General features: G+C 39.7%; 1 protein-coding gene across 1 annotated transcript in view; it reads right to left on the bottom strand.

Moving 5' to 3' along the window:
* The window catches only part of Armc4 (armadillo repeat containing 4), a 154,095-nt gene that overhangs the window by 73,733 nt on the left and 54,401 nt on the right, over nt 1-25,961 (bottom strand). The window contains exons 12-16 of the mRNA XM_035441473.1: nt 25,381-25,590; nt 21,230-21,472; nt 20,416-20,526; nt 19,914-20,068; nt 16,838-17,080 (exon numbers count right to left, since the gene is read on the bottom strand). Coding sequence (XP_035297364.1) covers nt 16,838-17,080; nt 19,914-20,068; nt 20,416-20,526; nt 21,230-21,472; nt 25,381-25,590 — 962 coding nt within the window. The remainder of the gene's footprint in view (nt 1-16,837; nt 17,081-19,913; nt 20,069-20,415; nt 20,527-21,229; nt 21,473-25,380; nt 25,591-25,961) is intronic.

Raw genomic sequence — 25,961 nt, 5'->3', positions numbered from 1 at the left:
ATTTAATAGGTAATTATATAGACAATACCAGCTACACAACATATATATATATATATATATATATATATATATAATTATTCATACCTTTATTCATACCTCTTTCAGGACTATATGGGGTTTAATTGTACATGTATGAACTCTATAACCTACTTATTATGTATTCCTTATTCTTGTTGACTACAAAGTTATATAATTAAACTCTCTTCATCACCACCACCCCCAGTTTATAATGAATAAGTAAAAATTCCAGGTTAATAAAACACTACTAGAAATAAAGAACTCATGTGATGGGGTTACAGCAGACTGGGCATGGCAAGAAAGAGCAGTGTGAACCTACAGACCATTAAAGGGATTCCCCCCTGAAAATCAAAGAGACAAAGTAGACAAAAAGAGAGAGAGAAGACAAAACAGGAGACAATGCCAGTGGAATGGTATTAAATGAAACGATATATGTATAATTGGAGTTGCAGCAAGAGAAGAAAAGAGGATATTTGTGAAAGTAATAATTGAGATTGTTCTAAAATTGATGAGAACATCATTTCACAGGTCCAAGGACTTCAGTAAACCCCAAACAGGAGAAACAATAGTAATTGCTTAAAACCCACACCTGTGCACACATATTCCAATTATTAAAAATTCAATCACAGAGACATCTTGAAATTAACAAAGGAAACAGGGTATGCCTGGCTCCATTCAGGCTGAATAGACTGTGAGAAGCAGGTCTGGTTAGTAAACAGCATTTTAGCTATTCCCCGTAGCTCTGAAGGTTAAGAAAGTCAAATGTAAATGCTCTAGCAGATTGGTACTCAGTGAGAGCCTACTTCCTGGCTTACAGAAGCTGTGTTCTTGCTGTGTCCTCATATTGCACAAAGAGGTAAGGGATCTTTATGGGGGTCTCTTAAAGGAGCCCTGATTCCATTTATGAATACTCCAAACTCGTGATATAATTACTTCCCAAGTCCCAATACCGAATACCCTCACACTGAGGATTAGATTTCAATATTTGAATTTTGAAGGGACACAAAGATTAAGTCTGAGGACGTTAGGGAGCTGACTTCTCAACAGAAAAAGGACAAGAAGACATCAGGATGACACTTATAAAGTGTGGGAAGAAAATTAAAAAGTTAGGTTTCTATATACAATGAAAAATATCCTCCAAGTGATAGTAAAAATATTTACCCTTGCCCAAGTCCTATAGCCATGATGAGGCAAAGAAATCAGTCATCTAAAGTAGAGGGCAATGTGGCTTCATCCTAGCACAGGGTTAAAAACAAAAATGATGCTGTGGAGGTAGGAGGAAAGATTCAGATTCTAGACAGTGTGATTAAAGCAATCTTTGGAAGTAAAGCCAATGAGGAAATTAAGAACTCTTGAGTGATGGAGAAGACATTACTGAGGATATACAGAGATGTGATGATAGCCTGGATACTGTGAAAAGAGTGAGGGCGTAGTGTAGCAGCCTAGCTTGGGACATCGGAGGCTGAGCAGGATGAGGGACCAGTGGCTGAACAGGAGACTATAAAGAACATATAGTATCTGGACAATCCATCATAGCAGTCATGGTTTGAATATGAAATGTCTCCCAAGGGCTTGGTCCAATGAATGGCTGGAGGTGGGGGGTTGGGAAAGTGATCAGTTCATGAGATCTTTGACCTAACTGATGCGTTAGTCGATTCATGGAATGATACTCTGTGACTTATGCTTACTTTCAAAACTTGGGTGCTCTGGAGCAGGGTAACTCATAACAATTTTTAGAAACCAGACAGTTGTTGAAGATAATAGAAACTAGTAATAATAACAATTTCCAGAGACTGGTCACCATGACCAGCCATTTCATGTGTGCTTTGTCCCAGAGCTGTGTGTGGCCAGAGTGATTTTTAAATACATGCTGGTGGGTATCAGGCTAGACTTGAGTTGGGGTCTCTCAGTAACAGAAAGTAGGAAGTGGGGCCTGTTTGGAAAAATTGAGGGACACATCCTCGAAGGGTCCACCTTGTCCTCCTCTGTCCCTCCCTTCCTTGATATCTCCTGGCACCATGAAATTCAGAGCTTTACTGCACTGTACTCCCTGTGCTGTGCTGATATATTTCACAATAACTTAAAAATCAGTGGAGACAGCTATGGAACCTGGAAGCCAAAACAAACTTTTCCACCTTTAAATTATTTTTTTCCTCAGGAATGTTGTCACTACAACAAAACCCTGAATAACTTAAGGATGAGTCAGTGCCTGAGCAGCTTGAGAAGAACACCTGCAATGGGAAGGGACTGCTAAAGATGGGAGACCTGGAGATTCTGGGAGAATGAATGGAGGAGGAGACAGAGGCTTCTCAGTGAGCATGGAAAAGAACTCCAAACAGAGAAAAAACTAAAATAAATACAAGAGAATTTCTAACAAAGGGAAAAACCTATGAATAAATACAAATGAATTCCAAATAGGGAAAAAAAACCCTACAAATAAGAAAACCACAATCTATAACTGTGATTTTAAAAAAATGTATAAGTCCTTTTTCAGGAGTTTGTAATTTTTTTTCTTGAGACAGTGTTTCTCTGGGTAGTTTTGGCTGTCTTGGAACAACTCTTTTTGTAGACCAGCCTGGCCTTGAACTCACAGAGATCCACCTGCCTCTGCCTCCCTAAGTAATGGGATTAAAGGCATGCACTACTACCACCCAGCAAAATAAAAATTTTAAACAATATAAATATAGAGAATACTAAACAATACATTTATCTGGCCTGACTTAACATTTATTTTTGTTGTTTTATGTAGTTGGGATTGAACCCCCCGCCATGGTCTATAACATGCTAGGCAAGTGTTCTATCACTCCCAACCATAATCAGCATTTCATAAATGATATATAAAATTACAGCAGAATATATATATTTCATAGTGTGAGTGTATATTTACAAAAATAGGCCATATACCTGGGAAATAAATCTAAAAAAAAATAACCCTAAAATCACAGAAAAAGGATTCTCTGCCCTTACTGTCTTAAGCAGAAATTGATAACAACATGGAAAACACTGAAAGTTTTAGAAATTAAGCAACAGCTGTTAACTTCTATATGCCAAAAAATCAAATGGAAGTATCAGAGAGAGCAAATAGATATGTGTGATTCTGTGTTTATTATAGCACTGTAAACAGTGGTTAAATACAAAACCAATGTAGTCTCCATCAGCTGTTGAATTCTTTGATTAAGAGCACTTGTTGCACTTGCAGAGGACCTAGTTTTGGTTCTCAGCACCCAAAATTTAAACATCCAAGCTCATTCAATAAAGAAGACTCAAGTCCAGATGGATTTACTAGTCAATTATATCAAATGTTTAAGTAATAAATAATTTTACACAAATTATATCAAAGAATAAGAAAGAAATTATTTTCTCAATGTCTTTTATAATGCTGAAACAAAAACTTGACAAAACATTATAAGAAAATGAAATGAAATCAATGCACCTATGTGTAAACACAAATTATAAAATACCATTAAACTGGATGCAAGTTAATGTGAAAAGGATATTAGCCTATGTGGTCAGTGTTTGTGCTGGCTGAATTTTTGTCAGCTTGACACAAGCTAGAGTCATCTGAGACAACGGGATCTCAATTGAGAAAATGCCTCCATAAGACTGTAGTCAAGCCTATAGGGCATTCTTTCTTAATTATTGATATGGGAGGTCCCATCCCATTGTGGGTGGGGTCACCCCTGGGCTAATGGCCCTGGGTCCTATAAGAAAGCAGGCTGAGCAAGCCACAAAGAGCAAGCCAGCAATCCTCCATGCAATCTGCATCAGCTCCTGCCTTGGGTTTCTGCCTAATTTCCCTGGATGGAATACACCTTTTCCTAAGGTACTTTCCATGGTGGTCTTTTATCATAGCAATAAAAAAGTAACTAAAACAGGATGATTTTATCTCAAAAATAGAAGATTGGTTCAACTTTCAAAAATCAATCAATTAATAGTAAAATAAAATAATCTGATCATCTTGGTAGAGGTACAAAAACTATGACAGGCAAGCAGACTGGTGAGGGATGGGAAGGAAATTGTTATCATTTGCAGATAACATGATTTAATATGAAGACAATTATGGTATCTGCCAAAAATTATCAGAAACAGTAGTAGGCAATTTTCCTAAAACACATAAAGATATGCTAAAATATTTGAACACACACACACACACACACACACACACACACACACACACACACACACACACGGTAGCTTACAACTACTAAACTATTAATTAAAATAATTAATACTCATTATAACATTAACAGTTACTTAGAAAAGTACTAAAAACACACATTTTCTACATTAATAGCTATGAAATATTGCAATGATAAATTAAACATCTAGATGAATAGAGACACTATACACCACATTCACAATATCAGTGAAATAGCAGAAGTGCCTTCACTTCTGACTTCTTTGGCCTGGGCAGCAGAAGATAGCGAAGGTAACCTAGTCATTTGAAAAGCATCACAATGGGAGGCACATGTGACCCAGCTATGGTTCCAAGGCCACCACCTTCAGAAGTTGACTTGTGGCAAAAGCAGCTGCCTTACCAAGCACAAGAGAAAGTATGACTGAGTGTCAAGGCTGAGAGACCAAACATTGCTGGGCAAATGAGGCACCTAAACATTGTCTATCACAGATTCAGACATGGATTCTGCAAAAGATCAGCAGCCAAACCCAAGAGGAAGGCTGCTGTGGTATCCAGGTCATCTAGAGGATTTCAAACTCAAGTCATAACATGTTCTGGAGTCAAAATTTAAAAAGAAAAATGCATTTCCCCAAATTAATTGATATTCCTAACAATAATTATTAAAATTGCACAACTTTATACAAATTTAAAGTGATTCAAAGTTTTATCTAGAAATCCAAACAATAGCCCAAAGCATCTAAAAAAAGTTGGAAGATCCATACTATTTATTACAAAGCTATAGTTGTCAAAACAGTGAGGTGTGGGGCCTGAAGAGATGGCTCAGAAGTTAAGGGCATTGACTGCTCTTCCTGAGGACCTGAGTTCAATTCCCAGCACCCACATGGCAGCTCACAACTGTGGGGGATCTGATACCTTCACACCAATGCACATAAAATAAAGTTAAATAAATTATTAAAAAAAAACAGTGAGGTGCTGGCACAAAAAAGAAAAGCAAGTCAGTGGGGAAAAGGGGACATAGTTTCTCTACTTGTTTAAGTATCAGCCTGCATAATGTCTAAAACCTGACACAACTATCACAAGGAAATAGCACCATGAGTCAATGTACCTAAGTGAAATGCCAGCCAACTGAAGGCAAGAAAATTAGGGCACAACTTCATAAGGCCTTTCTTCTTAACCAGTTGCATCACAACCAAGACACCAAGTCAATTTCAACAAATTATATTGGGACAGCTGGATGTTATATGAAAAATCAACTCTGACCTTTTCCATTAAAAAACTAAAAACACTAGTTCACTTCTAAATTATAGAGTCCACTAGCCATAAAATTTTAAAAAGTATTTACATGTGGATAACAAGAAAGTTACCTGAAATCACTATCAGAAAATAAAAATGAATTCTGCAAAAAGCATACCATTTCATCATATTAGACTCATTTAAAAGAAACCTTACAATAGTAAGTGTTTGACACTAGTGGGAGTGTGAAATTCCACCACCATTTTCTAACAATTAAGTGCCTATTCTACAATAGAATGCCACACTGTGAATGTGCAAAATGAGCCAGAAATCAAACAGGGGCTTGTTTGGTCCAGAGCAACAACTAATTTAAAAACATCAGCAGTGAACCTTTGGGGGTGAAGGAGATGTCCTGTATCCACTGTTGGCTGGGGGCTGAATGTACACAGCTACTAAAACTCATGAAATGAAAAATTAAGCATAAAACAACCTATCACTTTGGAACAAGAAAAACCAGACAAAACCAGCACACACCATAAACTTCCTCTCATGCTTGCATCAGAAGCAATGTTAACCCATAGGGCTACTTTCATGAAGATAGCAAGACACAAATAGCCAAAAGAGCAAGAAAGGAGAGGACCACAGATGGAGGTCTGGCTAGTTCCTGGGTTAGGCTGTGATAGTCAGGGGAGAGTAATGACAGTGTTCTAATTGTTTGCTTCCCTTCCCAATAATTTACTACTGCATGGTGCACTTTCATTTGTACATATATACTTCACAGCTTAAGAATTTACTGCTGGGCTGGAGAGATGACTTGGTGGTTAAGAGCATTGGCTGCTCTTCCAGAGATTCTGAGTTCAATTCCCTGCAGCCACATGGTGGCTCACAACCATATATAATAGGATATGATGCCCTCTCTGGCATGAAGGTATACATGTAGAGCACTCAGACATAAAACATATTTTGAAAACTTACTGCTTTCATTTCAATGTGTACACAGGTGTTATTTCTCACAAGAAGAGTAGAGAGTCATCCACATATGAGGCTACTGACCTACATGCATACCACAACTGATTGCATCTAATGTGGAGAAAAAACACCTACTCATTCCTCAAGTCGAGAATGCCTAGCACTTATTTGAGAAGGAAATTTGAGGGACTGTGGAAATGACTCAGTAGTTGAGAGTGCTGCTCTTCTAGAGGACCTGAGTTCAGGTCCCAGCACCCACATCTGGTGGCTCACAACTGCCTGTGATTCCAGGTCCATGGCAATCTGAAGCAATCTTTTTTTTTAAATTTAAATTAGAAACAAGCTTCTTTTACATGTCAATCTCAATTCCCTCTCCCTCCCCTCCTCTCCTGCCCCCCACTGACCCCCTATCCCAACCCCTTTCTGACTTCTATAGACATATGTACGTACACACACACACACACACACACACACACACACACACACACATTCACATGTGTGTGTATTAAAAATAATAAACTAAATATATTTCTTTAAAGAAAATGAGATTTGGAATAGAGAGATTGCTCAATGGTTAAGAGACTGGCTGCTCTCCCAGAAGACCTGGATTCAATTCCCAGCACCACATGGCAATTTATAACAGTCTATGACCACAGTTCTTGTGGATATATTGCCCTCTTCCAATCTTGTTGTGTGCCAGGCTCACAAGTGGTGCACAGACATGAACTTAGGCAACATACCATACATGTAAAATAAAATAAAAATTGGAAGGGTCAGTGATTCACTTATATTTTTGTATTTAACTTTATATGCCTTTAAAAGCATGCAAATGAAAAAGGAAAATACAAAATAAAGAAAATGTTAAGATTAAAAACAAGTAAGCCATACACTTCATGTTTGTATAAACCCTAAAAGCTCACAGACCCTGGTTTTACAGCAACAAGCATATCTGGGAAGCCACAGAGGGATTGTGTGTCTTCTGTGTACACACAAGCATAGCTGGACTATTTTCCTTTAAAAAGAACAAATAAACCTGATGCAAAAAAATCTTTTAAAGCCATATAAATGCAGCATAATTATATTTGAACCACAGAACATAGGAAATTTAGAGTCCTCCATCCCATGGTGGTTTTAATTCTATCCTTGTGTGCACTGTATAAAGAGGCTTTCACTGCCTGATCACATGACACTGGGCCCTGTGACAGTCAGCTCAACAAATGTTCATTTTACTATGTGTGGGAGGAAAATGTGGGATAAATTGTGGGAAATTTGTGTGCCAGTTAAGTAAATGTTGGGCAAAATTTCTTAGAATCCTGGGTATGACAGACTTCACCCTGGTTTCTTCTAAAGAACATGACATTTAACTCTTTTACAACATACTTACACTCAAGGGCTGACCTTTAAATGCTGAGGTTATTTTGATACAACAGGAAATACAGATCATCAGGATTTCAGCACGTTGTGGATCATGCATGCCAGGCATTTTGTATAAAACATTAGGGATTGAGAAGATCATGAAGATATGTGAGTTTATTACCTAGTTTTCTTATAGAAAGGGAACAGAGGAAAGCAAAATAAAAGCTCTTTTCACTATTGAAATTTTGGGGGTCCTCTGAAAATTTGTGTATTTGAAAGCTGGTTCTGTGTTAAGATGAAAAATAAATCCTCAATTCTGTTTTTCTATATGGGCTGTACTTCAGGCCAACCAACACTCACACAAGAGCTGTCAAGTCCAATACTCACACGGCATGAGTGCAATGAGGCTCACAAAAGAGTATGCATGTATATGCTGTATGTAAGGAGAAGTTACTGTCTGTTTACAAAAAGACCCTCTAGGGCCCAGACAAAGAGACAAAATAATCTACAAAGAAAAAAATTAGATGAATATTAGACAAATTTTTTTAAATTGTGCTTAATTATATATAACAAAGATGTCTGGGTGTTTTTTTTATTTTTTTGAGAACTTCATACATGAACACTATATCAGTTTCACTTCTTCCCATCCCTTCCTCCAAACTACTCCCATGTCTCTCCTCTCAAATTCATGGTATCTTTTTTTTAATATTGTTACACATATATGCATATGTACATATGACTTAATGAGCCCATTTAGCATTGTTCATATATTTAGCCTATATATACATGTGTCCAAGGTTGACCACTTGGTATTGGGTATTCTGTGTGGGAGCTTATCCCTAGAGGAAACTAATACTCCCTCTTTTAGGAGCCATTGATGACCTGTAGCTTTTCATCCAGGGATGTGACCATGTCAGTGTTGGCATGTTGCCTGGTGTTATCATTATGCTAGTCTTGTTCAGGCAACCACATTGCTGAGATTTCATGGGTTCATTTTCCATGTCATGCCTAGGGGATACTATTCAACAATAGGTGTCCTGGGCCTTTGGCAAGGAAGCAAGGGGCAGGGAGCAAAGTCAAATTTAGTGAACGAGAGTGGGAGCCAAAGACATTACAGCTAATCACACTAACATCCAAGCATGCATTTAAATCCAGTGTCAACCCTTAATAACTTCTGTACCCTGAGTCACCAGTAGCCATTTTGCTGACTCTATTGGAAGACACTGAATAATTAAAATATAAACAGAATTTCTGCAAGAACCCAATGATTAGTATGTATTATGTGCATAGATATATTACCATATAGTGTGCATGCACACAAGTAATCATTGACCTAAGATTACAGAAAAGGTGGGGTGCAGGTTGGAATAATAATGTCTGAATAGTAATCATTAAATCTCATATGACTAAATCATGGGAGAAGGAAAAGAGAAGTAGAGCAAACCTGCTGATTACTATTTAGATGAAAGCTGTGAATAAAAGATAGCAGTAGCTACAGGCAGAGGGGAGGACTCAGTTGCTAAAGTGTTTACTGCATAAGCATGAGGACCTAAATCCAATCCTCCTGGATTCATGTAAAGTCAGGCATGGTGGTGCATGGCTGTACTTTATACTTGGGGAGTGAAGACAGGCAGATTCCATGGCCAGCCAGGCTAGCAAAAGCAGTGTGCTCAAAGTCCAGTGAGGGGAAAAGAAAGAGCAAAAATGCCATTTAAACAGAATAAGAACATCATAAAAAATTGTAGGTATAATAATAATCACTAGGGCAAAAACACAAACCATCCACTATCCTAAATGACAACAAAAGAGCAAAGACTGTAAACTTGATAAAGAGCCATAGCAAATTCTATGGAATACAATTAACAAGTATGATATTTCTTGTGCCTAAACATTTCAGTCACATCAATAAATATTTGTGAATGGCTTAATTCACTTACTGAACTAAATGTTTAATTCAACTCACCAAACAAGATCTGTATACATACTCCATACGAAAAACCAATAAAATGTATTAAGAAAAAAGACTAGCCTAAGATGTAACAGGCAAACAATTAGGAAAGCAGAGATAACATCTTAATGTCATACAAAGCAGAAAACAACCCTAAATGCATTAACCATGAGCAAGAACAGCAAATGGAATATCAAAAGTCACAATCTACCACAAGTAGAAGAATTTATGCATCAAATAATACAGGTTCTGCCTTTAAGAAGCCCAAACTAAAAGTTACATAAAAAGACAGACAGGAATGCACAGCTAACAAATCTTGTTAAGTGGTTTTCAGCTTCAGTTGTAGAGACCAAATGCACAAAACATGAGTGAGAAGACCTAAGCCGCAGTAACTCTGAATAGACCTTAAAACTCTACAATGTTTTGACAGTTACCTCTTTATACTAATGTGATAAAAGTTCATCTTTTATTAGTTCGCAAAGAAGCCATCAAAGGCTGGAGAGATGGCTCAGTCAATGTGGTGGTTTGAGCAAGAATAAGCTCATTTTTAATATTTGGTCCCCAGCTGGCAGAATTGATTGGGAAGGATTAGGAGGTGTGGACATGTTAGAGGAGGATTGTTTCTGAGGGGCAGGGTTTGATGTTTCAAAAGACTGGGGCCATTCCCAGTTAGCTCTGTTGACCCCATTGCTTGTGGATCAGGATGTAAGCTCTCAGCTACTGCTCCAATGCCATGCTTGCCCGCTTGCTCTTGTGCTCTCCACTGTAATGATCATGGTGGAACCATGAGCCCAAGTAATGTTTTTTTTTGTTTTGTTTTGTTTTGTTTTTATAACGAGCTTTGGTCATACTATCTAAGTAATCAAGACTGTCATAGAAGTGCTTGAGTTTGGTCCCTAGGGCCCACGTCAAGAAAACAAAAGTTGGATGTGATGGTGTGTGCTTATAATTACAATGCTGGGAAGACAGGCAAACAGATCCATGAGGCTTTCAGTTCAGCTGGGCTACTCTACATGTTGAATTCCAGGCCAATGAAAGACCCTGTCTGAAATAATGACTGACACCTGGGGACTGACACCTGCTGAGGTTGTCCTTTAGCTTCCAAGTCATGCTTCTTATGCCCACACTGATATTTGTACACACAAATGTGCACACATATCATATGCACAAAAAGAAAGATAAAAATAAATAAACAAGAATGGAAAATTCAGCATAAACCAATCTATTTATCCAAAGACTTAATATCTATTGTGATATTTTACACATCCCAGGGAGACTTCTGACCAATATGAAACAACTTAGGTGGCTATTGTCACAACAGCTTCCTGTAGTACTGAAAAAAAGTCAATGGAGCTTCCCAAAATCAGAATTTCATGAAGATACAGGATTCAGTAAAGGCATGGTTATTATTAAGATGACATCTCTCATCTTACTGAGAGTTGTTTGTGCACTCTGTTGTAGTTAGTGAAACTGTTCTAAAAATGTACACAGTTATGTGACCCAAGTTTAAGCCACAGCCATGAATCACTAATACATACAGCTGCTGTTCATCAAAATGAGTTTCTAACCCATGAATTATGCACAATCACCACAAAATAGACAAGTTTACCATTTCCTCACATTCAGCTTATAGCTCAAAGAAGCAATGCATCAAAAAATTCTAACAATAATATCCATGTCTGAAATATGATGCCAAGAGTAACATTGTTTGGATTTTTACCGAACTTAAAATACTGTCTTCTAAAATTGCTTCAGTGTATTTATAAAAAACACTTGTGAGAAAACCAGAGCATACACAGAAAATTGCACAAGAAAAACAATTCAGATACTTATGGTCAATTTCTTTGCTTTACATGTTTTCTTTGTTTCTTTCAATAACTCTTCTAGTTTCCCTCACAACTCTTGGCTTATCCCTCCTCACCTTTTTCCACTATAATTTTCCTTCACAACTAGGCTTGCCTCATTTTTCATTGCCCATACTCCTTGTGATCTTTCACATGGCACCCATGCTTCAGTTGCTTAGTCATGGCTATCCTACAAAGCTAGCTCACATCTTTATCCTCAGCTTTAGACACGAACATCAGTTTGACCAGCTGCCCTGGCCCCGTGGGTCCACAGGAACTTTGATGTCTATAGAATTGTCACTGAACTCACCATCAGTGAGTTGTAAGTTCCTGCTGAGTGGCTACCCTAAGCCTGGATATGGATTATGCTTCCCATGTGTAATTAACAAACTATCTCCCCTTGTGAAGTTGAGGTTCCCTTGTTATCCCTTAGCTGTATTCCCTGCATTGAGAGTGGAACCATTTGATTACCGTCTTTAATTCCCTCTCATCATTACAACTCATATTCAGTCATCTCCTCATATTTCACAGCTTTTGAATGCGTTTCTCTGTTCATTACTTCATCTTTCACAGGCTTAGAATAAGTTGCCCTTATTGCTGACTTGCAGTGATCCTCTGAGATGCTTTGTCTCTATTCAGCTTAGAGACATTCAGTGGCTTTTAAACAAAATCCAAACTGAACATGCCACTAAAAGACCTGAATAATAATTACTCATTTACATGTCAGTGCCATTGAACTTAATCATAGAAGGAGTAACAGAGCAGCAGAGATGGGATCCAGAAAGGAAGATGGTGAGTAGTTACCTTCAGAGGGTGCAATGGATTAGGAGAAAGAGCCTCAGGGTCACAATGAGCCTCAAGAAGAGAGGAAGAACCTTAGCCAGAACCTGCTGGAGACTTATGGAAAGGAGAGGCTTATCTTTGAAGCAGGCAGAGAAGCTCACCATTTTGGCTATTGAGGCTGGCCAGTAAGTCCCTGGGAGCGCCTCTCTGCCCTCCCAGCACTGGGGATCCAAGCTGCATGCTGTCTACTCAGCTTTGTGATACATGGTTCTGAGGACCAGAACCAAAACGCTCATGTTTGCACAGCAGGGATATATCCACTGAGCCATCTTCCCAGCCCAAAAGCATGTTCCAGCATGTTCCAACTTGAATACAATCTCTAGATCTCCTTGCGTTCTACTATCACCTTTATTCTTCATTTTGTAGATACCACATTCCTGATGATTCTCACTTATATTTATTGTATTTTCTTTGAATCCAAGATTTTAGGTTCAACAATTTTTCTCTTTCTATTTTGTGTGTGTCACAAGTATGCTTAAGTACATGTGTTCATGTGTGTGTGGAGGTCAGAGGTCAACCTCAACTGTGTTGTTCTTTTAGTACTCCATCTGCTTTGTTTATTGAGACAAGGCCTCTCAGTTGCTGGATACTTACTAGATTAACAGGATCTGCCTGTCTGTCCCCATGGCTGGGGTTTCAAGTATGTGTCACCAGTTGTGGCTTTTTTGTGGCTTTTGGGCCTAGAGTTCAGATCTTTAGGCTTCTGGGGCAAGCACTTTATCAACTGGGCTCTCTCCCAAGTCCCTTCTGTTTATTTTTGTTCTCTTTTTTGTTCATGTGTGTGCTCGTGTATATGGAGCTGAGAGGTGAGTAGTTCTCATGGATGTGAGGCCAATTTTGGGTGTTGTTCCCCCAGTGCTGACAACTTTTTATTGAGAAAGACCTTCTTATTGGCCTGGATCTCATCAAGTAGTCTAGGCTATCCTGCCAGAGAGGCCAGGATTCACTTGTCTCCACATCCCCATGCAAGCCCATGCCACTGCACTAAGCTTCTTTAAATTGTGTGTTCTTGGATCATCAGGGTACACACACTCTTTTACCATGGCGGTGTGCATGTGTACAGACCCAAGGTGGATGGTGGATAGCTTTCTCTACCATTCTCCACTTTATTTTTTGAGACAAAGTCCTTTCCTGAAACTGGAGCTCATTGTTTGGCTGGGCTGATTGGCCCCTGAGACCCCAGCATCCTCTTGTCTCCACCTCTCAGTGCTGAGATTACAGGAACATGCCACCAATCCCAACTTTTTAGTATGTGCTGGGGATGCCCATACAGATGTTCATGCTTCTACAGTAACATGTCACCCATTGAGCAATCTCCCTGGCTCCTGTCCTCCTCTTTTGATTCTGTAACGGTTGCTTAAGATGATTTATGTTGCCTTATTAATTTTTTCAAGACTTCTTGAATCTGTGGCTGCAGAAAATTTATCTGAATTTATCTACTAGCCATTGTGATAGTATCTTCACATAACTTCATAAAACATCCCTTCCTGTCTGTCTAGAGAATACATCTCATCTCTACTCAATTCTGAACATTTGATCAGTCCATCTGATCTCCGAATCTCTAAAGGTTAGCCACGGTTCTCAACTTTCCTGACACTACGAGGCTTTCACACAGCTCCTTGTGTTGTGGTGACCCCAAGCCAAAACATTATTACTCCATAACTACAACTTTCTACTGTTATGAATCATAATGTAAATATATGTTATGCAGGATATCTGATGTGACCTCTGTGAAAGGGTCATTTGACCCTTAAAGAAATAAAGACCCACAGGTTGAGAATAACAGGTTAGAGTATCTTCTACTGTGATGTGACAATCAGTCTCTACGTCCTTTCCACCCAGCATTGCCATAGGCTTCTTGGGCTAAACACTGCTGTGAATAACAGCAAACTTGCCACATCACTCTCCTGACTCCATTTCTCCTGATGTTGTATAAGGCAAAACTGGGTATCTGGAAAACTGGGTATCTGGCAGGTAATTCTATACTTCTTCCTATGCCATTCACTCCCCCAATCTGTTCTCTATAAAAACCAATGCTATCTGTGCATTGGACAAGCATGGGATTTATTTGGAGGGGAGCCTGAAGAGATGTGGCAGCTTTAGTATGTTACTTTCAAGTCAATAATTCACAACCTTTGGCAGGTGTGTCTCACAGTCTCAGATTTGTGGCTTTGACAACCTCTTTGTTTGGGAAAATATAATTTACTTTTAGGCTTTACTCTTCTGTAGTTTTTATATAGCCCCTACCATAAGCCAACCCTTTCTTTCAGATCCACAGAGAGTTTTGTAGATTGACTCTGTCACATTTCTTGACATTTCAGCATCTTAAGTTTTCACTTTACTTTTGTTCAGAACTCAATCAAGAAGGTCACTGAAGCCTTTCTTGTTTCCAAACTTAAGAGTCTCCAAAAATCAGAATAAGAAAAGAATAAAACTAACTTCCTTGACCTTTTCTCCAATGGATTGGACCAAAAAGTCAATAACTACATTTATTTAAAATATTAAGTGTGGCAGTGCATAATGGAACCAATGAACTGGAAATGGCTTGTTAGAATCATTGAGGATGAGGTGCATGGAAACAAGATGCGACTACAAACAAGCTCTAATCTGTGTAAATAAGATCCTGCGTATTCACCAAGAAATAATTATCACCAAGTGACTTCTGAATCAATCCACCAATGATGTAGAAAAGCAAGTGACCACACCATGATTAACACTGACTACCAAGGAGCCATTAGAGTGAGACTAGAGAGAGAAGGAAGAATATGTCTGAAATATGGGAGATCCCCTGACTCAGCTCAATACTGCTGTGGTTACCTATATGTGGTTAAAACCTATGGAAAACTATGGCAACTCAATCCAGCCAAAACTACTCTGGCTCTGGTGGTTTGAATGAAAATAGCCTCCATAAGCTCATACATTTGAAAGATTGGTCCCTATTTGTTGGAACTGTTTGGGAAGGATTAGGAGGTGTGGTCTTGTTGGAGGAAGTGTGTCACTAGGGTTGGTCTTTGAGGTTTCAAAAGCCCATGGCATTCCCAAATATCTCTCTGTCTCTGCCTCATGCTGATGAATAGGGGTATAAATCTCAGCTACTGCCTCAGTGTCATGCCTGCCTGCCTGCCTGCTGCCATGCTCCCCGTCAATGATGGTCATGAACTCACCCTCGGAAGCTACGAGACTCAAATAAACTCTCTTCTCAATACGTTGCCTTGGTCGTGGTGCCTTACTATGGCAATAGAAAGTAATTAAGGCAACCAGTAAGGCTCTAGATGCTTTAGGAATGGAAATTTGAGTCACTGAACAGATGGAGAGCCATAGCTGGGTGATGTACTTGCCAATAGCAGAGGAAGCCTATAGTATGAGGTATGATTATGTGAGCAGTAACAATGAGGACTACAACTGTCATGAAGTTTTAGTCCTCTTTGTTATGACCTTTGCTTGCCCATATATTTGGCAAGCCTTATGTAACATATTTCGATGAAAGATAGTTTGCATGAAATTAACACTTGAGGTGGCAGACTGGAAACAACGCATCTTTCCTGGGCAGAAAGAATTCTGCCAGCACAGTGCTAGCCTGAATCTCCAGTCTGAAAGCTGACCTCTATTGGATTTTGAACTCACTAAGCTTCCACAGTTACAGGAACAAACCCCTTAAAATAAACCTTTCTCTCATAGATAGGTATGTGGGTAGGTAAATACATAAATAAATGCAATGCATACATATGTGGGTGGACATAGATGAGTAGGTAGAGATGTGTATTTATAAGGAATGATATACAGTTATCTTCTGGCACCTACTGGGTCTTGGTTCCAGGATCTCCCGCAGACATTCAACTATACAGGTGCTCAAGGGGTGTAGTGTCTGAATGTGCTCTAGGCACACCCTCCTGTATCCATTATATCGCCTCTACATTTCATATAATATTATATAAGTACATATGCCGTATAAATTGCTATTACACTATAGTTATAATAACAAAGAAAAGCTCCACATATATTCAGTAGCAACTGTTTTTCCCAAATATTTTCAATTCACATTTAAATACTATCTTTCTTTAATATACAATAATTTATTCCAGTATTAAAGTCACCACTTAAAATCACTGGTATTTCCTTTGCCACTTTATAGGAGATGGAAATACGTTTTCTGAATTGGCTAGAAATAAGAAATATAATACTATCAGATGTGACCCAGACTATTAGTTAGATGGAAAAGTAATTGTTCTGTAAAAGGCAGAGAAAAACTTTGCTGATTACATGTTTTCCACTTGGGAAATTATTGGCTTTTGGAAATCCCCCTATCTCCCAGTGCCCATATCTCAGCCCCACTTTTCTTTCAAGGTAATTCTCTGGTTAGAAAAGTCATGAGTATTCATGTGGTTACATGGTGTCCATCATATGTGCCTCAAAATTCTAGGTGATGAGACAGATCATCTTATGACCATCCAAACATCCCCCATTCTCCCTGTCTCCAGGGCCACTTACGACATGCTCTCTGGATCTACAGCACATGCGCCCACAGCTTTTGTGACATTCACAAGAAGTGCTTGGTTTATTCCAACCAGGAGGTTCACAAGAGGTTGGATGCCACCACACCTCCGGACGATGACCCGGTTTTCATATTCTTGACAGCATTCTCCTAAGGCCCCAACCACATTCACGAGAACTTCTTCAGGCTGATCAGTTAAAAGTCCCACCAGCGTCTCAATGGCTTTGTATTCTCGAAACCTTAAGTTCAGAAAAAGAAGGTTGTTTATAGTCCAAAGTTAGCAGAAAAGATACTCAGAAAAAAAGCCATATTAAATAATTATTTATATTAATTTAGCCATGTATTTTCATTACTGTATTCTCAATGCTCATTTGACTCATATAACAAATAGTAGACCCCATTTAACCTCCCTTATCCAATGGCTGATCCGAAGCTTGTTAAGCAGTGAGGTTCACACCCATACCCAGCCACCTGCTACCTAGTCATGTTCTGAATCATGACACTGGATGGCCTTTGATATAATATAGTCACATATGAATCTTAGCATCTGTGAATCCATCCTAAATTTTTTCCTCTCATAGAGATTGATTTACATGAACAAACCATATTAAACTTGTATTAGAAATGAATTACATTATATATTTTCATTTTTGACATATACATAGCATCTTTATATTTCAAAAGATTTTAAAAGTGATTTGTTCTGACCTATGAAAGCCTGTAACTGCAATCCACTAAATAGACTCAAGGACAGAAACCATATAATCATCTCATTAGATGTAGAAAAGGCCAACATACCTTCATAATAAAAATCCTGGAAGGTCTAGAACTACAAAGGACATATCTAAACACAATACAAGCAATATACAATGACAGCCAACAGCATGCCAAATGGAGAAAAGCTTAAAACTCTGCCACTAAAGACAGGAAAAAGACAAGATGTTCACAGGGTCTTAAAGAGAAAGTCAAGATGAGATGAGCTTGGCCAAATCCCATGACTGGCTAGGTCACTTGACCCAGGGAAGAACCAATGAGTAGTACTCTGCTAAATGGACATAGTATTGAACTGTACTCTAAGTTCCAGTCTTCACCTATAGGTCAGTGTATCTCTCAAATCTCATTGGAGAAGCTTCTTTTTTTGCAGTACAAGCTGATTAATACAGAGATCCCCACAGGTCCATGAGCACACAGTAAGTCACTGTCGAGTGCTCAGCTCTAAACCATCTTCCCCTCAAGTCTCATGCATCATCCCAGAAGGAGAACCAGGAGTAGATGTCTGTTGTGAAACAGTATTTGCTGGACATAGCAAAACAGTGGTATACATGAACTCATATAGCCTGGAACTTCATTCGCAAGACTGTCCAAAATAGCATCATGGACAGGGGAGGGGATCATGAAGTCCCAAGCCAATATGAGGAGCTACTGGTAATTGATGGTTACTGGAAGGGGAAGAGTCCTCTACAGGGATGTGGCTCTGAGAAGTTACGCATACTCAGTAAATGGCCTTATACTCATGTACACACAGGCATCACTCATGGATCCAGTGAGTATTAAAAAATAATCAGAGTAAATGAAGTTGGAAGGAGAAAGAGGAGGATAAGGGAGGAATTGGAGAGGTAAAATGGAGGTGCATTATTTGATCTAAATATTATATATAGTTGTAAATATCAAGTAAAATATTTTATTTGGTCTTCTCCAGTCACTTCAGTAAAAATTGCTAGTAAGTTTTTAGCATATATCTTCATGTAATTTTACTGTGCTCTTTTTCAGTATGTATTTAAATCAAATGAAGCAGGTATAAAAGCATATATTTTAGAATCCCTGATTTCTATATAGAATATTCTTTCTCCTAATAAACTTCATCAGTCTTTATGTTTCAAGATATGAGTGAAGTTTTATTGCTGCCATTAATAAAATTTACATTAATGGAGCTTACTTTTAGTGCACTGATAATTTGATTATATCATTAAGAAAACTGATTTTCTGTTACAACATGCAAATTTCTTAAAGAAAATACCAAATAGAGGGGAAAAATTTCCTCGGAATATTCATGGGGATTGTGAATTCGAAATAGACACAGAGAAAAGCTTAAAATCAAAATAAATAAAATTCATAAGTATCCTGTAATTTGTTTTAAAAATGTAGGAATATAAGAGCCAGTGATGTAGCTCAATGGTGGAGTACCTGCTTACCAAGCACAAGGCCTGGGGTTCGATCCACAACACCTCAAACCCTTACAACATAATTAAATTAAAATGAAATGAAATCATAATGTAAAGTAACTACTCTTTAAGAGTGGTTAGTTGTCATTCAACTGATACATTTATCTTTTAAAAATGGGAAATAGGGGAGGAAAGATGGCTCTGCAGTCAATTAGAAATGCTTGCTGCACAGTCATGAGAACCAGAGTTTGGATACAAGCATGCACTAACAAGCTGGGTGATGGTGCGCTCCAGCAGCCAGAGTTCTAAGTAGGGGTTGGGGGCTTCCAGTCCAGCTGTAAAAAATAAAACCCAACCCTGAGCTTAGGGAAAGCACCTGTCTCCAAGGAGTAGGTGAGGGTGACAGATGAAGACCCAACTCCCTCTTCTGGTCTCTGATGCAAACACTTGCACACACATATGCATATGCACTTGGAAAGACACATCTACCAGCTGGTTCCACCTGGTAGATGGAGAAACACTGCCTTTAACTATAGGAGCAAGGAGGTCTGTAGAGAAGGCTCTTGTCTGTAGAGTCTGCACCACCTGGTAGATGGAGAAACATTGCCTTTAACTACAGGAGCAAGGAAGACCTGGAGAGCCAGTCCCACCTGGTAGATGGCCATGGCGCAATGCTCCTGCCGCTGCTCGTTCTCACTATTCAAGTTCTTCACAAGGTTTTCAATGATCCTCTCAGCCCTGTTACACATAAAATTGCTGGGCAGTAGGATAGAGAGGGGCCTTTTATTCATAACAACCTTTGCATTCTACCCATTATTCCAGAATGCACATTATTGATTACAGTCAGAGCCAGCCATACATTAAAGCACTACTTGATTGTATTTTATTATAGAATAAATTCCTTACTTACTTAATCACATTCTCCTTGCTGATGGAACATTTCCAGATTGCCCCAGTGACAGCAGCTAATCGTTCTTTATTGTCTGTGTTATTGAGCAGACTGGCCAAGGGTTTAAGTCCTCCATGCTGCCTAACCAAGTCCCGGGTTTCCTCATCTTCAGCACACTGCACAAAAAGTCAAACCAGAGGCTGTCAGAGATCAAGGCTTCTCAAGCATTCAGCTTCCACCACTTTCCCCACCACCATGAACTGGCTGTTCTACAATGACTACTTCACCATGATGGTCTGAAACCACGAGCCCAAATCAGCCCTTCCTTTCTTGTTTCTATCAGGTATTTGAGACACAGTGCACAATAGCATGGCTCCCCAGAGGACAAGACCACGTGTTTAGAACCATTGCCTTTAACTACAGAAGCAAGGAGGGCCTCTGGAGAGAACTGGTTCTACCTGGTAGATGGAGAAACATTGCCTTTAACTACAGGAGCAAGGAAGACCTGGAGAGTCGGCCCCACCTGGTAGATGGCCATGGCACAATGCTCCTGCAGCTGCTCGTTCTCACTATTCAAGTTCTTCACAAGGTTTTCAATGATCCTCTCTGCCTTGATGGCAGCTCGGTAGTTTTCCTGGAAATATACAAATATGGATATTTATTCATGTATAATGTGACTGTAATTATTTACATTTATGCTGAAGAAATTGACCAGACATCAAAGTCCAAGCTTTCCCATATCTGTCCAATGATAGAAGAACCATCAAACATTGAAAACTAAATGTCACAAGTGCTGCACTACTTCATTGGTGTATGATTTGTTTGATTTTTTTCTCTAATTAAAAAAAAAGCTGACATTGGGGGAGGAGGATCCTTAACTTTCATGTCAAACTTTAAGATTGTTTTCTTAACTAAAGAAAGAAAAAGTGGGCTAGGGTGACAGCTCTATGTATGGAGTACTTGGCATACAAGCATGAGGACAGAGGTTCAATCACCAAGGCCCAATTAAAAGCTGGGTGGGCAGAGAGGACTGCCTGTAATCTCCATGCTCAGGAGACAGAGACTGGGGATTCCCAGGGGAAGCTAACTGGCTAGGCAAGCCAAATCAGTGAGTGTCGGGTTCAGTAAGAAACACTACCTCAGAAAATAAAGTGGAGAACAACATCAGACTCTGACCTATTTTGCACATACATGTATGTTCACCCACACACATGTCCCACTCACACGTGAGCACACATGTACACACTCATAACCATGTGCTCATACATGGAAAGCAAGGAAGGAAGAAAATAAGAAGGGAACAGGGACAAACAGAAAAGGCAGAATGGCTTGAGCACCTCTGATGCACATTCTTGCAATGTCCCCACCACTGGAATAAGCATGTCTTCATGAGACGTCTTCAGTAGCCGAGCCAACAAGGGAATGCCCCCAGCTTTACGAATGGCTTCTTTGTTTGAGTGACTCTTACTGCAGCTCCAGAGCGCCTGGGCCCCACAGCGAGCCACTTCTACATCTCTGGTTTCATACAGGCTCGGTTGAGTTGGTTCTGTTGAATGGTGTCCACAGTCCAATAGAGCAACCTACAGGAGTAGATGTATGTAATACACACAGCCACCTTTTCTATTTTTTATTGTTTGAGTGTGCTTAAGTGTGTATGTGTGCACCCATATGGACATGGGCAGACCAAGGCACATGTGTGCAGGTCAATGGACAACTTGGAGAAACCAGCCTAGGCTATAAGACAAAACCTCTTTACAAGCAGCAACAACAATAGTATTATAACACACATTATCACTGCCAGTATTTCAGAAACCCAAGCTCTCCAAAGCTATTAAGGCTTTGAAAAGCTAGTTGGATGGCTTATGCCTCTCACGGCCATGAGGGGAGGGCACAGCTTTGCACACATGCTAACTGAACCCATTCAACTAAATTACCAGTGTCCTCTTTCTTTTCTTTGTAATGACCAAACTCACCAAAGACATGAAAGGAAAGCAATTTACTGAAGGGACACAGCAATAGGTCAGAGTGCCCCGTGGAGGAATTAAAGCCAGTCCTCCCCAGATGAGGCTGCCTGTCATCCTTCAGCCTTTATCTGGGAAGGTAGAAATCACTATTTACCTCTGTTGGCCAAACTCCGTGATTGTTCACCACATAGGCAAAACCACCATGTCAAATTTAGAACACTCCTAAACAGACTCTCAATCTCAATTCCAAATTCTTGGTTTATTTAGCTAGGTCTCAAAGGACACTGGAGTATAGGTGGGGGAAGGCAAGGAATATGGCCACTGCTTTCAGCTGTGAACTACAAGGGGGGAATTCACAACAGAAAGAAAATTCTAAGAAGGTGGGGGTTCGCACAGGGCAGACAGCCCTGCAATGTCTGTCTGCAATAGTTATTCTCATTATCTCTCAGAAGCCCAAACTACTTAACTCCCCCTAACTCTTTGGATAATCCCTGTAGTGAGAAGCATACCTCTGTCTTCCTCTCATACTCCAGCCTGCTTACCATGAATCCGGCCACATTAAGACAGAGCAACTTTGAAACCTTACATGTCAACTTTGACCTCATCTCCTGAAATGCCTTTCCTGGTATGTCTATCTACCAAACACCCCCCCCCCCGCCCACACACCCACACAAGCCATCAAGCAGCATCTCCCTCCAGCCTTTCCTGACTTTCCCCCTTCTAGAACTGACTGCCTACCCCTCCTTTATTTCTCCACCATTCCCAGGAATGGCTGGCTTCAGCTGAACCCCTAACATACACACAGCACTTTACCTGTGCTCTCCCTGTCTGACCCTTGCCAGTACTCAGGTGTGGTATACTCATTGCCAGAGATGTAGATCTAGTTCTGTTCTGTACCCTTACCTTACACACACTGCCACATTCTCAACCCAATGACCCCAACTCAGCCATCCAGTACTGACTGTTCCTATTCCTAATTTGGCTGCTATTTCAAATCACATTAAAATGAGAGTCACTATCTTAATAGGTTAGTGCAATTGGATAGATACTAGGTTCCCAAATGTGATGTGAGACTCAAGAGCCCATATTTTTCATTCTTATAAATGAAGGGAGTTATTTTAATGGACAGTCAGACCAGTCTGCTGTGTATTTCAATACTCAGTGGTTATTGCATTTCTTCCAACATTTAAATATGAAAAAATTAAATGTGTGTATGTTTAATGTGTATGTAGTGAGTATTGGTGTGTGTGTGTGTGTGTGTGTGTGTGTGTGTGTGTGTGTGTGTAGTGTGTATTCATTTGTAAGTGCAAGGGCCAGGCTTGGTGGTGCACACCTTTAATCCCAGCACTCAGGAGGCAGAGGCAGGCGGATCTCTGTGAGTTCGAGACCAGCCTGGTCTACAAGAGCTAGTTCCAGGACAGCCTCCAAAGCCACAGAGAAAACCTGTCTCGAAAAAAACAAAACAAACAAACAAACAAACAAACAAACAAAAAACCCAAAGCAATCTCATTTGTAAGTGCAAGCATGGGTGTGACATGATGCATTTGTGGAAGTCAGAGGACAATGTCCTGTGTCAGTCCTCACTTCCATCTTGCTCAAGGCAAGGTTTCTTATATACTCCAGTGTATGCAATCTATCTGGTCTGAGAGCTTTTGGGGACTTTCCTCTTCCCACACCAAATCTCACCCTAAGAGTGCTAGGACTGTAGGTGCACACTGCCAGGTCCAGCTTTATATAGGTGCTGAGACTGAACTATGGTCCTCAAAGTTACACAGCATGGCATGGAGCCATTACCGAGGTCTCAAAGTCTCATTGCCAAGGTCTTTTCTTATGAAAAGAAATTTTACATGGGAAAGCTGAAAGAACTGTGCAGAAATTATATTGCTAACACTCATAGGCCCCAAACCTGCTTCTATGTCAATATTCTAACCATACATTTATCCACCTACATAGTCATAAGACTATCTCATTTCTGAAACAGTTATATTTTATAGTGGTCATTGATTGCAAGTGAAAACAGAGTCTCTTTTTAGTGGAGCTCAGTGGGAAATCATTTGTATGAGGTCCTGAGATTAAACACCAGAACCACTGTGCACATAATGAAATATGAATCATCCAACAGATATACACCAACCTTTATGTGTAGTGTACACAGTATAGATCTAAATGGTGTGGAAGATGCTAAGATGGCTAAGACACAACCCTGGTTCAAGGGCAGCAGTAGACAAGTCCAGGAAAACAAAAGCCAGGGGAGACACAGGACCAGTAGATTCTTGCCTTTCTACACTGTTTACTTTTAAAGCTTGTGATTGTATTTCGTTTCTTCTCCTGCCCCACCTCTGTGTGTGTGTGTGTGTGTGTGTGTGTGTGTGTGTGTGTGTGTGTGTAGTCAGGGGGACATTATGTGACAGTGCATATTCCCCTTCCAGCATGTGGGTTCCAGGATTAAACCCAGGTTGTTGGGTTGGTGATAGTGACAAGCACTCCTGCCACTTAGCTATCACCCTGTCCCCAGTATTTATTTTTCTAAGGTCTTTGTTGACAAAGAGTTTGAGCAGAATGCTTGTTCTTTTGATGGTAGTTACTGAAATAATCACTGTTACTGATGATTAAAGTAAGCCTTATACGCAGAAGACAAATTAACAAATCAAGAGGAAACACTCGTTTTTCTTTTTATCTATGGCTTTCCCCTGAAAACCCAGCAGTCACTCAGAGATACCTCTGTGACCAGATCCTTGCATGTATTTCTAATTGGGTGTGTATGGGTTTCTATGTGTTGGGTAGCTCTTTTAAATTTGATATCATAAGTATCAATAACTTGATCCTGTTATGATTTTAAATAACATTAAATATCATCTATCTTCCCCTCTTGCTACTGAAAAATCTTCCAAAACACAATGGTGCTGTTGAACACAGATGTTTTTCCAAAGCACATGGCAAACTTTCACTGGATGGAAACCATTCATATGCAGGCTGCTTTCAGCTCTGTTTTCTAAGCAACAATGCCGTATGACTGTACTCACAGAGGAGAGTCCCCAGGTGAGTCACTGCATTAGAGGCCCTGGGCTACCAAGCCCACCTCCTACCACAAGTCTCATCATTTCTCTTTCTCTTCTCCTCCTCTGTCCTCTGTTCCCTCTTCCCACCACCCCACTTCTACCTCTGCTATATCTCTCCATCACCCTAGGAATTAATTTCAGGGTCTCACAGATAGTAGGAATCTCTCTGTCACTGAGCCATAGTACTACTACCTTGGTATTACCACCTCCTATTATATCTGATTTTTTCAGTGGATCCTGACAGGTGACAATATTTTTTTAATTATTTATTTGGAAATTGAGATTGAACACTCTGTTATAGCCCTTGTTAATGTAAATATGTGAACTTTCATTCTTAAAGATGTATTATCAAAAATAAACAAAAAGACTCCCAGGTTACATGTCATGGTGACTGAATGCCCCGAGCACCAGGTACGGCTGTATAGGTGTCTGCTGGTATTTGAAGATGGTAGTGGTGGTACTCACCAGCTTAGTGATGCCTCCATGATGTCTTACCGCCCGCCGGGCTCTCTTGAACTTGGCGACATTTGCTATGGTCTCAGCTGCCAAACACTTGAGACTCTTGTGTGGAGAATCAAGTATATTAACCATAATTGGTAAGCCCCCAAGGTCAACAATATTACGTCTGATTTGAGGATTATGACTGATCTCCTTCAGGATTTTTAATGAACCAATCTATGTGGGGGAAAGAAAGTGACAGATGAATGAGGGTTTAATATATACCCAGTGCTATGCTTTTTAAAAGTCTAAGTCTACCTAAGAGCCTTCCTCAATTAAGGTTTTTAAGAAATAGTTTCCATCCCTGGAGGTTATACACATCCTCTATATTTTCCTTCGTTTATGTAAACAGACATTTCTCATTCCAAAAGCAGAAGGAGCAAACAGAAAGAGAAAGAACAAAATGGGAATGAAAAGCAAATGCAGCTAACAGATCACCAACAATTACAGTCCAGGACAAACAAGACCAGAAGATGCGCTAGACACCCAGAGCTTCCAAGAGAGCTGTGGGAGGACCCAAGGTGTCTTGGCCATCGTGACAAAGTCCT

The sequence above is a fragment of the Cricetulus griseus genome, chromosome 3 (assembly GCF_003668045.3).
Source record: "Cricetulus griseus strain 17A/GY chromosome 3, alternate assembly CriGri-PICRH-1.0, whole genome shotgun sequence".
In the NCBI taxonomy this organism is placed as follows: Eukaryota; Metazoa; Chordata; class Mammalia; order Rodentia; family Cricetidae; genus Cricetulus; species Cricetulus griseus.
Note: the sequence above shows the minus strand (reverse complement) of the source record. Positions and strands in the feature narration are given on the sequence as shown.